Raw genomic sequence first — 18083 nt, 5'->3', positions numbered from 1 at the left:
ATAAAAAAAAAAAATTCTGAAAAAAAAAGAAAATAAAATAAAGATGACAGCTTTTGTAGGTACGAGGTATCTGTTCAACAGCGACGTTATGTTTGTTCTGTTTCCTCCTTAGACTCGTCAGGTTTTGGAAGAACTAACCGAACTTCCTGTCATGGTTGAACTGGCCAGTGACTTTCTGGATCGAAACACACCTGTGTTCCGTGATGATGTGTGCTTTTTCATCAGCCAATCAGGTCACTTGTCTGTGTGTGAATCTGTTTTCCTGTGTATTATGTTTTTGAGAGACAGGGTGGATAACTGAACTCTGTTGTTTATGTTTAGGAGAGACCGCAGACAGCCTGTTGGCTCTGCGCTACTGTAAAGAGAGAGGTGCACTTACTGTGGGCATCACAAACACTGTGGGCAGCTCGATCTCAAGAGAAACTGACTGTGGTGTTCACATCAATGCTGGACCAGAAATTGGAGTGGCTAGCACCAAGGTGGGTTCAGCTTTATTGGTTTCTACAATTATTGTTAAGTGCCTTTTCTCTTTTGAACAAATCTTAAATTTGCCACTCATAAATACGACTTTGTGGCGGTGTTCGCATGCATTCCCAACAGAAATATGATCATTCCGACACACCAGAAGACTTAATAGCTGCTCACCATAGACCCTATGTGGTGGCATGTGTCATTTTTTATAAAGTAGGAAAAATGTAGGGTAGGAATATGCTGTCTAACCCAAACCAGGGAAAGAAAAGTGCTGCTCAGTTTAGTTTTCTGGGTTTTTTAAGAAAACAAGTGTGAAATTGTATACTGTGACAGTAGGTATTGAGTATTAAGTACCTTCTCATCGACCGTTAAAACAGAAGGTATATACTATAGTATGAATGAATTCGGACATACAACATCTGCCATGTTGATACATCACGTGACATACATCATCAAAAAACAAAATAATCGTTAACTGGAATAAAGATAAACAAGCACAATTTAAACACAAGGGATAGCTGTTTAAAGGGATAGTTCGGCCAGATATTAAACCCATGATTTACTCACACCCAAGCTGTCCGAGATGCATATCATTTTTCAGACGAACACTTTCAGTTATTTTAGTAAATGTCTTAGATCTTTCAGTTGTTAAAATGTAAAGATACGGGGTTCACCTCCTTCAAGACCAAAAAATGTGCATCCATCCTTCACAAAAGCCATCCAAACAGCTCCAGGGAGATAAACAAAGGCTTTCTGAGGGTAATCTGCGCAGTGTTGTCATAGAAATATCCATATTTAAAACTTTATAAACGAAAATAACTAGCTTCCCCTTATGCCGCCATCTTAGTCACGTGTGCATTTAGGAGAGAGTATCAGGGTAGTGTACCCACTTTTCTTAGTTGCCACAAAGCAATACTGTCCATTATTTGTCCAAGTTTCGCAATAAACTGGGGACCCCCATAATCTTTGTCATAATTTGAACACTGGAGTGGTTGGGTATAACATTTAAAAGCATTACTTACTGTTAACATGTAAGAAACACTTGACATGTGACTGCTGTAGTTGATTTATGACAGGGCTTCATTAAGGTAGAAATGTGCATGCCAGGCTGAATATGAGGATATTACTTCATCTCTCAGTCTTAGGCTGGAGCAATTATAAGACATCTGGCAAAATCCTGCACTGGGATTTTTGTTTTATTTCAGCTCTTGGAGTAAATGGGCAGGCCATTTTCAGTGAGTTTAAACAATTTATAGACTTCTTTAGGAGGCTTTCCAAGATTAAAATCAAACACAGGGCCTTATAGTTGTAAAGTAAACCCTAATTAAATCTTTGGTTTATTTGTTTCTAGAATAATTATATTGATGTTATGCAATTGTGAATTGAGAAACTCCCAAAGATTGTTAAAGACCAGGTGTTTGCTGTTGTAAAAGAAACCCCAGTGGTTATTTCTGCAAAGGTAGAGAACATAAAATGTAGATTTATGACATCATGAACAAAAGTCAATTGTGCTAGGTAATTGAGTGTCTTATGACAAGGATTATATGCTGAGATCGCATAATAGATTGTTAATTAGGTCAGCTTAGTAAAACAGAAGTGTACTTTTTAAGTGGTGCATTATTACACAGGTCAGTGTAATGTAAACTAATAATAGCTGTTTAGCTACTGTTTAAGCTACAGGTGTAGGTAATGTATCCTTTAAGAATCTATTAAACATGCTTCTGTACAGCCCCTGCTAAAAAGGTCTCACCTTGATCTGTTTTTAGTAACTAATGGACTCTAAACTCCCATTTATTTCCAAGGTTTTAGAGAAAGCCGTGCTTTCACCGTTGTGTTCTTACCTGGATGCTTTTAACATTCTGGATAAGTTTCAGTCTGGTTTTAGAGGCACCCTTTACCGTACAGAATCAGCCTAGGTTGAAGTTATGAATGATCTTTTGTTGTACCGTTCAGGGTCATCTGCCATTCTGATACTGTTCGATTTGAGCACACCTTTCGACACTATTGACCATGACATCCTCTTAATTCGACTCAAATGTGTAGAGGGATTACAGTGGTTCATCTCTTATTTAAAGGGTAGGAGTTTTCAGTAAATTTTGAGTCATTCACCTCACCTTCTGCTCCCATCCTTTATGGCGTTCCCCAGGGTTCTATTCTTGGCCCTTTACTGTTCTCATTGCACATGATTCCCCTAGGCTCCATTATCCGGAAATACGTTCTCTATAAACTATCATTGCTACACCGATGACCTCCAACTTTACCTTCATATCAAACTTTATAATGACTCTTCTTTACAACTTTTTTCTCATGCTTTGACGAAGTGAGAACTTGGATGGCTAATAGTTTTGACGGGGTTTAGTTGCAAAAAATTGAGGTGCTTCTGCTAGACCCCGCTTCAACTGGTTTAGTTGTGCTAGCAATTGCTGGTATTAAACATAAGTAGCTAGCGCCTGCTCTAGGTTATTTGGTAATAAGGTAATCTGATTAACTGATGCCTGTGTTGGCACTTGAAAAGTTGAGAAACGATCCAACGATCCACAATTTAATTTGACAATGCATGACGTCAACCATTCAAAGTAAATGAGAAGCGTTAACGCTGACGCCCCCTGTGAATGCACCTTTAAGTTTGCCATTAGTTGACACAATACATTAGCTGGTGTGTGTTCTACAAGAAATGTAGATAAAATAGTTAATTTTAGGCATTTATTTACCCAACAAAATAGTGGTAACTACATGTACTTAATATGGGTGGGTTTAGGGCAGGGGTGTCCAATCCTGCTCCTGGCGATTTGACTGTCCTGCAAAGTTCAGCTCCAACCCCAATCAAGTACACCTGAAGCAGCTAATGGTCTTCAGGATCACTTAAAAATTTAAGGCAGGTGTGTTTGGGGGTTAGATTCAGGGCTGGTACTTAGTAAAACAGATACACAATATCTGGATTGTAAAAAGCACTGCTGGTAAAGATTAGTAAAATTATAGTAATTCATTAAAACCAAGCGTGACATGCTTATGTTTTTGTACAAACAAAGAGTTAACGTAGAAACTTGTGCATAGAACAACATGCAAATCATATTTGTCATATTTGCTAAAATTACCCTTGCACATCCTTTTAATCGTTGGTACCTCTGAGAATTGTTTGATCGCTCCACATGTGCAGGCAGTTGTTGTCTCTCCACCCATATATATATGGGAAGCCATTCTCTCTGTACCCACGCTCACAACTACTTTTAAGGTTTTAGGATTGTCATGAATTATTGAATTGGGACTGATGTTTAGGTTGAGGCTTAAAAAGACTTTCAGTATAACATATTATATGATACACAGCATTGTGGTGCTCAGTCATGTCTCACACATTTGGCAACCAGATTGTAAGCTCCACATAGTGGAAATTGTTCAATCCCAGTCCAAGGATGTGCCATTCAGAAGTCTTCGCAGTCAGCAGTTTCACAGGCATGAAGCATCTTTCATCTTTTCCTTCCATCTTGCCAGCATTCATCAGTTCAGGTTGCAGCCCGTTAGATCATGCCGGACAATTTGTGAGATGTTGCGCTAGGAATTATGACATTGCATGGTTAGCGTGACTGCTCTGTAATTGCAGTCCTCCCTCTCCCCTGAGGCCTCTTTCCTGCCAAACAGACCTGCTGTATTTTTTTCTTTGTTTTATATACATATTTTTTTTAGTGTGAAATATCAGTGTTTTGTTTGAATAACTTGATAGGATTTTGCAGTTTAACTAATCTGCGCTACCCTGCCTGAACAAGCTGCTTATACTCGGATTATCTCCCCTGCAGGTATAGAGATAAAAAGCATCTGCAAGTAATAGATGACATAGTCATGTCTTTGGATTAGCTCCCATCTGGTAGTGATTGTCAAGCTAAATGTCTGATCTGGGATTCTTCTAACATCACCGGAAATATATTGTGAATTTACAGAACCAGCTAGCATGCTGTCTAACTTCCTAAATGCTTCCTAAATGTGACTCATATTTGGCTGAAAGAGGCTTTAGTATGGTTTGAAAGATGAGGATTGGCATTTTATTACATTTTATATATGTGGTGTATAAGGACACAATATCGACTTTCGGTTATCATATGGTTATCATTACCGAAAGAACTCTGTATAACAGAATTATTGCGGTATCTACTGAATCGCAATTCCTTCTTAGTATAGTTTTTATTTTATTTTTTGGCCAATAAATTATACTCAAGAGTAGGGAGGCTGAAAGAAAGTTTGTAACCGTTATGGCTTATGAAGGGTTAGATAACCGAAGAATATTTTTTTGACAGTAATTACGCACACTCATGTCGTTGCACATCCATAAGACCTTCGTTCATCTTTGGAACACAAATGAAGATATTTTTCATGTAATCCAAGAGCTTTCTGAGCCCCCATAGACCGCAATGGAACTTGCAACTTTCAAGGCCAAGAAAGGCAAAGTTTAAATAGTCCATGTGACTACAATGGTTTAATCTTCATTTAATAAGCAACAATAATACTTTTGTGCTTTTACATTTACAAGATGCTTTTATCCAAAGTGACTAATAGTGCATTACAATTTTTGTATTAATGCGTGTGCCCTGGGTTTGAACCCATGACGTTTTGCGCTGAAAACACAATGCGTTTATAAAGCATGCGTACGCACAGATTTGATCGTAAAGTGTGCGTATGCAAAAATCCATATTTATAAAAAGTGTCTTTGACGTCGAAAAGTGCTTAGTGCCACGTCAGGGTCTGAGCAGACGTACGCACTTTTGCTTTTCTGATTGCTGCAGGTTTTTGGAAATATAAGCCTTTCTTGCTGCTCGAAATTGGGTTTAAACATTGACAAGAGCTCTTTTATATGTCTATGACATTAATTACGCATCGTTTAAAGGCGGAGATCTGAAACTGCTCAGCTGCGCACAAGTTCAAGATCATTTGCGATTTATAAATGTCACATCTGAAAGAAAGATGTACGCGCGTTTTCTGCACGTAAATTTGGTTTATAAATCACACGTACGCATTTTTGATAAATGATCGTGAGATCAAATGTAGGATGGTTTCTACAAAGCATTTTATAAATGAGGCCTCAGGGCTAATGGGGCGGACACACTTTTTCAGACGTTACTGCGAATATTCGTCAATAAATATTCTTTGGCTTCATCCATTTCTGAGAGAGGTCACATCTTGACATACCAGTTTTCTTCTGGTCCCATAAAGTGGTTTGATGGATCGCAGTTGTTCCGTGATACGACCCCCGGTTCGGCTGGCATCTTCGCGGATTAATCCGCAAATTTTAATAGGGAACGTTTATCATTTGCACGTGTTTCAAAGGCTTACAAATTTTAACATTCAAGTGATTTTAAATGATTTAAGCACAAAAACGTGTGCCCAGCTTTCACCAGACTTGAACTTGGTACGCAACGAAATGCAAAATATCTTCACACGAGCTTGCGTTGGCCATCTGACGCAGTCGCATGCATTTGACTAAACTTCAGTGTAATGAAAATTGTAGTCTGATAGCCCCTAACGGCTCCGCCCACACTAAGATCTTATTTGATGAAAGTTCTCAGCATCATGAATATTACTAGCCACAATGAATGCCATGGTGAATAATTTACCTCCGTTCTTGAAATACATTTTTATAATAATCTATACAACTAACAACTGTAAGAATGATTGTGTGTCAGTCATTGAGCATGTATTTTTAATAATGTTAAATTCTTTCATTTATATTATGGTTATGTTCACATTTTCTATGTGAGTGCAGTACAGTAGCTCCACCTACATGCTCTTCTGATTGGCTTTGATTTTTCATTGATTTTGTTGTGTCTCGTAGTGTGGCATCTCTTAGGGCACGGTTTTACATAATTAGATGAGTTAAAAAAAGTATTGTACGTAATAAACGCTGGGTTTTTTTTTTTTTAGGCATACACAAGTCAGTTTGTGGCACTCATCATGTTTGCCCTGCTGATGTGTGACGACAGAATTTCCATGCAACCACGGAGGCGAGAAATCATACAGGGTCTCCGAGTGCTGCCAGGTAAATATTCCTATTGTTCATGAAGAATTATGGGAATTCTCTGAAATTGGTGTCCTTGTTTAATGTTATGGCAAATAACTAATGATGGCCAATGTAAATTTGTTCAAGTCTCTTGAATGTTGACATTATTGCGCTTTTTTTACACATGTAAATAAATCATTTTTTCTATGCAAGACAGAGCGTGGAATATTATGAGAGATGTAAACCTAGTAGAGATTTGTGGGAAGTTGTCTGGGGCAAAACAAAAATTTAACCACAGAATGATCCGAATTAAGGTCATTAAAAATTCCTAAAACATAGTCCAAGAATGATTTAAATACCAGACGTTGAATATTACTATTAATGTTACTATTTGTTCAGAAATATGTGAGTGGCATGGCTGTAAGGCACACAAAAGCATGCATAGATTGTTTACAGATGAACTTCAGCACAACATATCATAAATACACAAGGAGCAGACGAGTACAAAAGGTTTGATGTGCCTGTGTATGTGTGCAACAGTGTGTTTACAGCGGGGAGGGGCTGATGGCCTCGGCCAGCTCTGTCCGTAACTGTTGGAAGTCTTTATTGGACCTAAAGTGTCTGCCGGGGCATCTCTCCCTCTCTTAGTCTTTTCCCGATTCTTGCTTTCTCTCTCTCTCTCTCTCTCTCTCTTTGTGGAGTTTTAGAGCTGCATCAAGCCAACAAGGTCAGGAATGCATTAGCAAGCAGTTCCTCCTGCTCTCCATAACAGTGTTCATATGAAAAAAGTGTTTTGGTGACCGTATATACAAAGGCCTTGGGCTAAAACATTTCAATACAAACACAGTTGTTGTGCAAACACCCCAACACAATTAATTGCAAAGCATTTGTGTTCATGTATTTGCAAACAGTGTGTTCTGAGCACCAATTGCATTTGGGGGTCACCTAAACACTTTCGGGAATAATCCAATTTATTGTTCAAGCATATTTTTTGTTAATAGTCATTTTTGTGCCTGTATTTTTTTTACAAAAGTTAATTTATTTGACCACAGCTCTCTCTATCTGTCTCTCTCTCTCTCTCTCTCTCTGTGTAGATCTGATTAAAGAGGTGTTGAGTTTGGATGAGGAGATACAGAAGCTGGCGACCGAACTTTACCAACAGAAGAGTGTTCTCATCATGGGCCGTGGTTATCACTATGCTACCTGCCTGGAAGGAGCTTTGGTTGGTTACTTTTCCACATTTTACTTTATCTATCCTCTGATATCCCTTCACTTTCATTTGAAGGGTTTGGTTCTAAAACGCAATAAATCCATTTTGACTAATTTTGATAAATAAGTGTTTTCTATACCAAGAAAGTGACCAGATGAAAACCACTATTTTCTGTTACAATCTTTCACATATCACATTAAAAATTCAACTCTATAATTGTGATAAAGTGATAAAAAACATTAATGGCATTAATGAAAACACTTACTTTGTCATATATTATGAATACTGTCCATGCTGCTGTCATCCTTGGGACGTCGTCGCTGAACTTTTTTGACAGCGAAAAGCTGTAAAATGTTTTGGTCCTGCTTGATATTCCTTGACTTTGAGTAAAATAATGGAAAGTTTTTCATAAGATCCCCTGGGGTCAATGTGTTAGCATGACGGAAGCTTGATGCTGTCGGAGGAACAAGCAACAGCCGGCATTTTTCCGTCTCTCGCGTAAATTTGACGAATTTACGGCTTACATTTTTTCCCCGTCACAAAAAATCTCCACAGGTTTATCAATGCCGTCAAAAGTATTATTTTGTTTTTGTTTGTTTGTTGATCACGAAGTACAAAGTAGATGAGGGAAACTAGGATTCTGTGTGTATTCAAATAGTTGTTTACAGTGAGTGTAATGGTGCGCTGTAATTTGTGGAGCGGATTTTTTGCATTCTGCAGAGAAGGAGGACTGATGTTTATCGTGCTTTGGGAAAAAATAGAGAAAAGATGACAAAATAACATGGCGTATATATCAGATTTTGTGTAAAATTAAAAATTGACTTTTTAATACTAACCAGATACAATACTGATTTTGGCGGTATTTTTTTTAAAATGACGTTTATCACGTTTTAAAACCAAACTTTTCATTTAATCTTTGTGAGGGGAAAAGTGATCACTTTTGTGACCTTATTTTTTTGTGACATTTAGGACTCTAACATCTAATCGTTAAAATGGCTAAAAATCAATAATGACATTATCAATATTTAATTATCAATTAGTTGGTCTGTGACATCACATGCTCCTGCACCACCATTGGACAGCACAGACACATGGCGGCTTCATAAAGTGCGAGCTGTGCACATATAATTAAAGTCAGGCGCGTTTCTTCATACAAGCGAGTGGCACGTTTATCAGGAAATTCTTCTCGCCGCACGACCAGGACGCACCCCAGCTTGGTTAAAAGCAAGGCAGCGTTGCCAGGTCCTTAGCCTTTCGACAGAGTTCTGAATTGGGCATCTTTAAAACTTTCTGCAGGTTAATATTTTTCTGTGTTAGAGATGGAAGAATTTGGTTCATTAGTTGTTGTTGTTGTTGTTTGGAATGTGAATAGTCGATGGGATGCATTTCGGACTCAAGGACGATTTATAGTCGTGCGTGTGTCCTACGGCGTAGCCGCGACGGCGTAGGTTCCGCGTCGGTTTTCATTTATACTTTTGCGTCGTCCTCCGCGTCGACGTGCAAACACGCAAACCGCTGGTAGGCAGTATCCATGCGTGTAACCACAGTAGCAGCGCGACCGTCAGTGAAGAAGAAGCTTGGCAAGTTAACCCACAAACGAAGAAGAAACAGTAACTTGTTGTGTATAATTTGAGAAGTCCAGAAATGATGGAAGTAAATAAACAGCGACTTTTGATGCAGTTTGAGTTAAATCACTCCTCAACTTGGCTCATCTTTGTTTTCACCATCACAAACGGAAATACCTATGACACAGTTTTTTTTACCTGATGGGAGGGGTTCTGGTGGACCAATCACAGCGCTTGCGGTCCACGTAGAGCCGACGGGCTGTTAGAAATTTTGTGAGGTGCGCGTCAGGCTACGCAGAGTAGCTACGGCATAGGACCTACGCACGACTATAAATCGCCCTTTATTTTGAATTTCTATTGGGCTGGTTTTGTTACGATTATCTGGCAACCTGACAGGACAATGATGGAAGCGAAAGCGCTTTGTAGTATGAACTACAAACGAAGCAAGGGGGAAGTCCAGGTTTTTACAACACATGTCTATCACTTTCATATCATAATGGCTTATTTATTTTATTATTAACGAATAATGTTAATTCTTATAAATTTGAAGATTAAAATGAGTTTATTATTCTGTGGCAAAATTACCAGCACATCCCTGAAGACTCAATTTGTGTTATTTATATATTAACATTATGTTTTACTATTTAAAAGCTGCATAAACTTTTTATTTAGGCTTAAAATATCAAAATCCCCCCCAAAAAATTGGAAAAAAAATAGGGCTGTAACGATTAATTGTGTGTCCCATTAAAAATGCCTGTCAGAAATAGATTCAGATTCGATTTTAAATCGATTCTGTGTTTCATGCACAGCTTGTGCGTGTACGGCATTTGGTCAGTAGGAAGTCCTTATCAATCTAAAATCACTTTGAGTCGGAGTCTTTTATAACGTGAATTTAAAAAAGCAACACTTCTTAAATAAAAATCATTCAAAATATTCTTTATTATTATGAAAATACCTGAAACAATTTGAAGAACAGCGATATAAATAATCCTGTAGACATTTACTGGAATAACAGTTGTAATGCTACTTCTTCTGTGGCACAAAGGGAGTTTTTGCATGAGAGCGCCCCCTGGCTTTGGGATGTGCCGGGATTTCACCGTAATTCATTAAAATTCTTTCATTGAGAAAACTCACATTTGCATGATTAATTGTTACAGCCCTAGACGTGAATAGGCATCCTGCGTCATGGTAAGCACAAATGGTGCAGAACGCGCGGATGCCACGGAACCCACAGAGTTAAAAAATCTTAATATTTACAGAGTTAGTAAAAATTTTGTGCCTTATTTAGCTATAATAAGTAAAAAATCTAAATATTTATGGTTTTATTCGATTAGTCGATTAATAGAAAAATTATCGATTGATTAATTTATTATGAAAATAATCGTTAGTTGCAGCCCTAGTGACATTTGTGATTTGAGTTTCATTTAAAGCTACAGTCAGTAGGTTTGGATCTATGGCCATCTTAGTTTGAACTATGAAATTGCAGTTATTTGTGTTTAAATTTTTTGTATGTCCATTGTGCTTCACCGCCACTAGTCTGTGCTGATTAATCTGATGTCTGTGATCACTGCATCAGAGCAGATCTGTCATTATACACTGACATGACGGTTGCAACCTAAAAGTCATATATCCAAAAAAAGTAATCTGAACTATAAAGTAACATATCTGCCAGTACCACTCAAATGATAAAACATTTTTACAAGCTTACCATTGTGAATCAGGAGACACTGGCTGGATATGTATTTGCTCAAAAGCAATTTTTTTAAACAAAAAAAAAGAGGAAACATTAAAGATGAGTTTAATATAAACACACATTGCACTAGATTTTAACTGCTTATTGTTTTTCTTCTCATTTGACTCTGTTGGTTTAGAAAAAGACCAATGTCTACAGCTTTGTTTATTATTATGCCAAATGATTTATTTTCTATTTACTTTGTTAAATATACAAAGGTATGCTGTGTTGTGCATTTGTATGATTTGTCAGTCCAGTCTTTCTGGGTAGCTGAAGCCTCTTTGTCTGTGTATCATGCAGAAAATTAAGGAGATAACATACATGCATTCAGAGGGGATTCTGGCTGGAGAGCTGAAGCACGGCCCGCTGGCTTTAGTGGACAAACTTATGCCTGTCATTATGATCATCATGAGAGATCACACATACACAAAGTGCCAAAATGCACTGCAGCAGGTGGTGGCCAGACAGGTAAGACATCTTCATTCTTATACATGTTTGTTCTAAGGTTAGGTTAGGTTTACTAAAATTACTGTCTTATTATTGTTTAACCAATGCATTTAATATACTTTAGGCTTTGTGATGTTAAAAATATTTTATTAGATATTTACCATGGTCTTACATGAATAAATTAAATATATTTGGGCTCTTATGGGTGTTTATTATTTTTGACATTATTCAATATATAATATTTAACCTGTCTATCTATAGATGATGATAAAAATGTACATCATGTAATGTTATAAAAAGCATCTGCCAAATGCATACATTTAAATCTTTTAGCTATTTTACTCTTCGCCTATTGTCAATCCTGCTGTATTTGAGTAAATGTGGATGTGATTTGTTGTAGGGGCGTCCAATTGTGATCTGTGATAAGGAGGACAATGAGACTATAAATACCTCCATTCGCACCATCAAAGTGCCTCATTGTCTGGACTGTCTACAGGGAATTCTCAGTGTCATCCCACTACAGCTGCTCTCTTTTCACCTCGCCGTGCTACGCGGATACGATGTGAGTTCATCTGACTTTCTGTCTAATCATCTTTATAGTTCCTGTCTAGAACCTTCTTTCTTTTCAGCACATAAAAGATGTCTGGTAACACTTAACACGGTCATCTTCTGTAGATGCAAGACTTTTTAAAGGATTGTTTCTTGGCCCTGTATACACCTGGCATTCAATCGTGGTCGATCGGATTACAAGTCGACGAGTGATGCACATTCCCGTTCACACGTTGTGTTTTAATCCGTCTCTTTTGACCGCTTCTGTCCTGATTACGTCGAGGGGGTGGTCTATGGGCGGGTCCCTCGCTTTCATTAAAGGGACACTCCACTTTTTTTGAAAATATGCTCATTTTCCAGCTCCCCTAGAATTAAACATTTGATTTTTACCGTTTTGGAATCCATTCAGCTGATCTCCGGGTCTGGCGCTACCACTTTTAGCATAGCTTAGCATAATCCATTAAATCTGATTAGACCACTAGCATCATGTTCAAAAATATTATCTATATTTTTCCTATTTAAAACTTGAATCTTCTGTAGTTGAATCGTGTACTAAGACTGACAGAAAAATAAAAGGTGCGATTTTTCTAGAAAATTTCCGTCTTTCTTTTCCGTCTTTAAATTTAATTTTCCGTCTGTAAAAACTTTAAGAGAGCTGGAAAATGAGCATATTTTCAAAAAAAGTGGAGTGTCCCTTTAAACACGAGCGGGATGAATGACAGGTTTAAGTTGAGACGCATTAGGTGTGTTAGGGTACCGTTACTCTTGGTCAGAGCCGGCGCCATACCATAACTAACAGGGGGGCATGCGACTTCCAACGGGGGGCACGCAATCAGCGACAGTAACTTGCAAAAACAATGCATAAAAACAACAAATAAAGTGCAAGCACACTTATTCAACTGGTAATGTACAGACTGTCAGCTCATATACCGTATAGTGTGCACAAGATCACAAACTAATCCGTATTACCATAATCACGCCGCAATGCTGTTAACGGTCTATAGTCACACTTCACATTAAGCTTACGTAGATTAAAACAACGCATAAATTACCTTTTTAAAAAGCTGATGGTGACGTATGCGAACATTAAACTTCCTTAAAACAGTGTCCTAAATACCGCCTCGACCTCTAATCTCCGAGTTTGAGCCAATCGGTGTTTGCATGAAGTCAGATGGAGCAGGCGGTGCTGGTTCATTCTAAATGTTGTAATATCCATATCTTATACGATCCACAAAATGCTGCGAAAACACGTTGCTAGTATCAAGTCGCATTAATATGCTAAATACGTAATGACGCATGAGACGCCGCAATGCAACCAATCAGAGAAACAGGTCTATTTTAATATTAAAAAGCATATATCAACTATATTTTCCGCATTTTATAACATTAAAAGTTATGAAACATATAATGTTTAATTTATTTTTAATTATATATATATATATATATATATATATATATATATATATATATATATATATATATATATATATATATATATTAAATTAATAAAAACTGTGTAGAGGGGCACAACAACCTCTTTGGGGGGAGCACGGCCCGCGAATGCCCACCCATGACGCCTGCCCTGTTTTTGTTATTGGTAAACGTACTGCACAACATTTTGTTCATGTATATGTAAGGGCTTTCAGAGCAATGGATGAAATAAGATCACGCAACTTTCACACGCTCGCAAAGAGAGCAGCCACTGGCGGGCCAAATGCGGCCTTACAATCATCTTCATCCGGCCCGCCGGTCATCTTTGTCTGATTTAAAACCACCATGGTTACTTTTACCTTTCCAATGTACATGACAAATGGTGTACCGAAAGGAGAGTCGGAAAAGGGCTGCGTGGGGTGCCAACCATCTGTGGGTGCGTAATTATCTGATCCAATTTGAGCTTTGCATGCATAAAAAAAAATTGTGCGACTACACTGCATGTAACACGCTGGCCGCAAGTGATGCATTTCAGTGCGTTTCAATCAAAACACTGTGTAAGGTGAAAATGATGAATCCTTTTTGGTTTTTACTTTATCAGTAACACTTGAATCCTTTAAAAACGATTGATAACTTATAAGTAAATGAATAACTATAAATATATTCTCAGGTTAAAGGCTCTTGCACTTGAATGAGCTTCTATCCCATGTTGACACGGATTTACGGTTAAACTGAAATTTCATTACTACTCCCACTAGGGGGCGAACTCCGACAGTCGTGTCCGAATTTAGTGTACAATGGAATAATATTTTGATAATTGATGGTAACAGCAAAGGGTTACCAGTCAGTGGGTTGAATGCACCCATTTTCTTCCAAAGTAGGAAATAAAAATAATATGAAAGTGAATTTGTGCCGTAAAATGTGTGCTTACCATCATTTTCGTTATTCATTTTGGGGAGAAATTGCTGCTTTAAAGATGGAAAGATTTGAATTACCTAAGAGTGTCTTTCAAACGTATGATTCAGACTCAACCGTTTATTGACTCTGTAAATGTTTATTTTTGGTTCTCTCTCTCTCTCTCTCTTAACACAGGTTGATTGCCCAAGAAACTTGGCAAAGTCGGTGACTGTAGAGTGAACCTGATCGATCGATACCCCAAACACACACACGAATATCAAGTACAGACTATTGAAGACATGAAGAAAACGTTTCTTTTTTACATATTAGCTTTCATATTATAAAGAATCTGAGGTATATCTCCTATATAATTGTATTTCCTCTCAAAGCACGATTCGCATCATGTCACTGTCGTTGACTGGATTGTGTTTTTCTTTGTGGTGGCGTGGTATGGGGTGGCAATATATACAATAAAAGCCACCCGTCACAGATGAGCTATAGCAAAACTGTTTTTGTCCTGTGGCGGTTTGTTATTTATTTGTTTGCTGTATTCGTAATTTATTCTCCGTTTCCATCAAATACACTTGCAGTGGTGTAGCAAACTTGATGTTCCCGTCTGCATTGTGTAACTAAATTAGCAATGGCTTGGCTTTTATTATAGGTTTCCATTAGTTGCTTACCCCAAAGAAAAATCCCACAGTTTTGTGGTATTTGGTACTGAACTTGTGTTTAGTGGTAGATAGCACACTTGTTTGTTTATCCGATTTGCTGCTATTTAGGGAGGTTGTTGTGTTACTGATGATCATCATTTTATTTGGGATTATTTGGAATTGCATTTCCATCGGGAATATTGTTTGTTAACACTTTGTGAGCCATTGCTAATGTATGCTTGGGTGATGTTACTAAACTGAAATTTGACTTTTTATGAATAACTCTTAATGTAGGTTATGTAAAGTACATATTTATTATCGTTCAGTAGGGGTTTCTTTCATTCTCCTGGCAATATTAAAAGAAAGGGTCCGGTCAGGTTAAATGACTTCCGACACCTATGGTTTTAAAGGAAGAGATTATGTTTATGAAGGGTAAAATATGAAGGTTAACGCATGATCTGTTTGCTGAGCCAATCTTTGTGACTAGTTTTTCGGGTTTCCAAACTAAGTCGTTGGTTTGCAATTTCATTTTGCACATCAAGACATCTAAGGTATGTTAAAAAACCAGTCTGCCATTACATAATGAAATGATGTTTTGTTTACATGGTTGCATGAAGAGATAAGGGTGTTTGCATACTGCCTTCAAAGTAATATCCCTTGGGTCCCACAAAAAGGGTGTTTCTAAGGATAAACACTATATCTAGTTTAGATTTGAATGATTGTACTCGAATACTGTATCTAGTTACTGTATACATATTTTATGTTCACAATCGCATTGTCTTTTAATATGAGATTAATATAAAGGTACATTCAACACATTGTGTGTATTTTAAATGAATGCTTGGCATTGTTGGCTACCACTTTCAGATTCCGTTTTTTTCTGCTGGATATTTAAGGCCTTGTTATAAAGGAGATCGGTCTCCAGTTTACAGTTGTACTGCCAATGTAGTGAAATCATAAAGTGTGTTACGTAGCACCTGCCCCATACCACGCCACCGTCATTTTTGATTGTTTCTATGGGACCATTTTGTTGTTATTTGTCTTTGTCGTTATTGGGAATATAAGGCTTATATTTTTATTGTTTACTTTATATTTGTTCTTTCTTTTAATCCAAATATTTAATATAGCAAATTTTGTTCAATTTCATTTATTCTATTATGTTGTGTCACAATGAACACAAATAAACAAACATAGCGACACCTCAAAAGAATCAGGTTTATACCAAAAATACCTGTTACTATTATTGGCATGTAACCAAAGGTGTGACTCTGAATTTTTTAACGAAGGGTCATGTGGGCGGTAGCATTGAAGATACAATTCAAGAACTTTGTATTTTTCTCTTTTGGAAAATAAAAGAACTAAACTATACAAAAATATTACCGTTGTGAGTGTCCTTGAATGCTGAATGGTATTATTGTTTTCTGCTGTTTAAATTATAGTGAAGAGTTCAGATGCAAAAGCCGCTAATCCCCACCGCTATCATGATATTGACTGAATGCTCTTCACATGTTTTATACATTCATTGAATACTTTATCTTCAAGTGTGCTTGGTCCCGGACTCATGCTATTCAGAAATGCTGCTTTTTTGACACAATATGAAAAATGCAGTGTGTTGAGGTTATAACCTGGATATAACCAATGTAAATGCAACAAGAACTGCAAATTTATACATTTAAAGAAATTGGAACAATTACAAACGTTTTTATTACAGTATATAAGCAATGTTCATTAAAGGGACACTCCACTTTTTTTGAAAATATGCTCATTTTCCAGCTCCCCTAGAGTTAAACATTTGATTTTTATTGTTTTGGAATCCATTCAGCTGATCCCCGCGTCTGGCGCTAGCACTTTTAGCATAGCTTAGCATAATCCATTGAATCTGATTAGACCATTAGCATTGTGCTAAAAAATAACCAAAGAGTTTCGACATTTTTCCTATTTAAAACTTGACTCTTCTGTAGTTACCGTGTGTAATAAGACAGACGGAAAATAAAAGTTGTGATTTTCTAGGCAGATATAGCTAGGAACTATACTCTCATTCTGGCGTAATAATCAAGGAATTTGCTGCCGTAACATATTTGCAGGAGGCGTAGTGATATTACGCAGTGCCCGAAAATAGTCCCCATGGTTACTTTCTAAAGCAGGGGACTATTTTCAGGCACTGTGTAATATCACTACGCCTGTTGAAGTCATGTTACGGCAGCAAAGTCCTTGATTATTACGCCAGAATGAGAGTATAGTTCCTAACCATGTCTGCCTAGAAAATCACAACTTTTAATTTTCGGTCGGTCTTAGTACACAATGTAACTACAAAAGAGTCAAGTTTTAAATGGGAAAAATATTAAAACTCTTTGGTTATTTTTTAGCACGATGTTAATGGTCTAATCGGATTCAATGGATTATGCTAAGCTATGCTAAAAGTGGTAGCGCCAGACACGGAGATCAGCCGAATGAATTACAAACAGGAAGAATCAAATGTTTAACTCTAGGGGAGCTGGAAAATGAGCATATTTTTTGTGGAATGTCCCTTTAATGCCATAGAGGGTTTTTACGGCGCGTCATCAGAGCGGAGGACGCCATATTGGAGGCACTCCGCATTACAACAGAGCAGACACTGATGTATATGCCGAACGTCGTCAAGGAAAATAGTTAATTATTGCCATGTTTGAGATGGTACCAACAGTACATATTGAGAAAAACATTTGGATTATTATCGACTTCCAAAAGTTATTAAAAACCAGGGAAAGGAATGCAAGAAATGATCAGAGGAGCAGCGCTTGTGGTTGGTAAAGCTCAGGAAAAAGAGTAGTATTGTATTAGAAATATGATTGAAGTACATAAAGTATAAAACAATTATGCTTCTACTTGTTGTGCTTTATTTAAAGAGTATTTAATATGTACTTTAGTGTATGCACAAAATACTTAAACACAAATAAAATTTGCGCTGCAAATTGCAATGCCTTAATGCCAGTGTGCTTAATTGCTCGTAACAAATTTTCTATTGTAATGATAATAATATGTTTAATAGTAAATGGTAAAAACAATTATTGCTTTTATTTTTTACTGTGCTTATTTTATAGTAAAGCACTTTGGTAGGACACTGGCTATTTTAAATTTGATATATAAATAAAGCTGACATTGACATATG

General features: G+C 37.2%; 1 protein-coding gene across 1 annotated transcript in view; it reads left to right on the top strand.

Moving 5' to 3' along the window:
* Nucleotides 1-16311, top strand: part of gfpt1 (glutamine--fructose-6-phosphate transaminase 1) — a 29620-nt gene extending 13309 nt beyond the window's left edge. The window contains exons 13-19 of the mRNA XM_065247694.1: nt 113-233; nt 322-479; nt 6379-6493; nt 7549-7676; nt 11262-11429; nt 11809-11970; nt 14481-16311. Coding sequence (XP_065103766.1) covers nt 113-233; nt 322-479; nt 6379-6493; nt 7549-7676; nt 11262-11429; nt 11809-11970; nt 14481-14525 — 897 coding nt within the window. The 3' untranslated portion in view covers nt 14526-16311. The remainder of the gene's footprint in view (nt 1-112; nt 234-321; nt 480-6378; nt 6494-7548; nt 7677-11261; nt 11430-11808; nt 11971-14480) is intronic.
* Nucleotides 16312-18083: the final 1772 nt, after the last annotated feature.

This window comes from Paramisgurnus dabryanus, chromosome 11, assembly GCF_030506205.2.
Source record: "Paramisgurnus dabryanus chromosome 11, PD_genome_1.1, whole genome shotgun sequence".
NCBI lineage: Eukaryota > Metazoa > Chordata > Actinopteri > Cypriniformes > Cobitidae > Paramisgurnus > Paramisgurnus dabryanus.
Note: the sequence above shows the minus strand (reverse complement) of the source record. Positions and strands in the feature narration are given on the sequence as shown.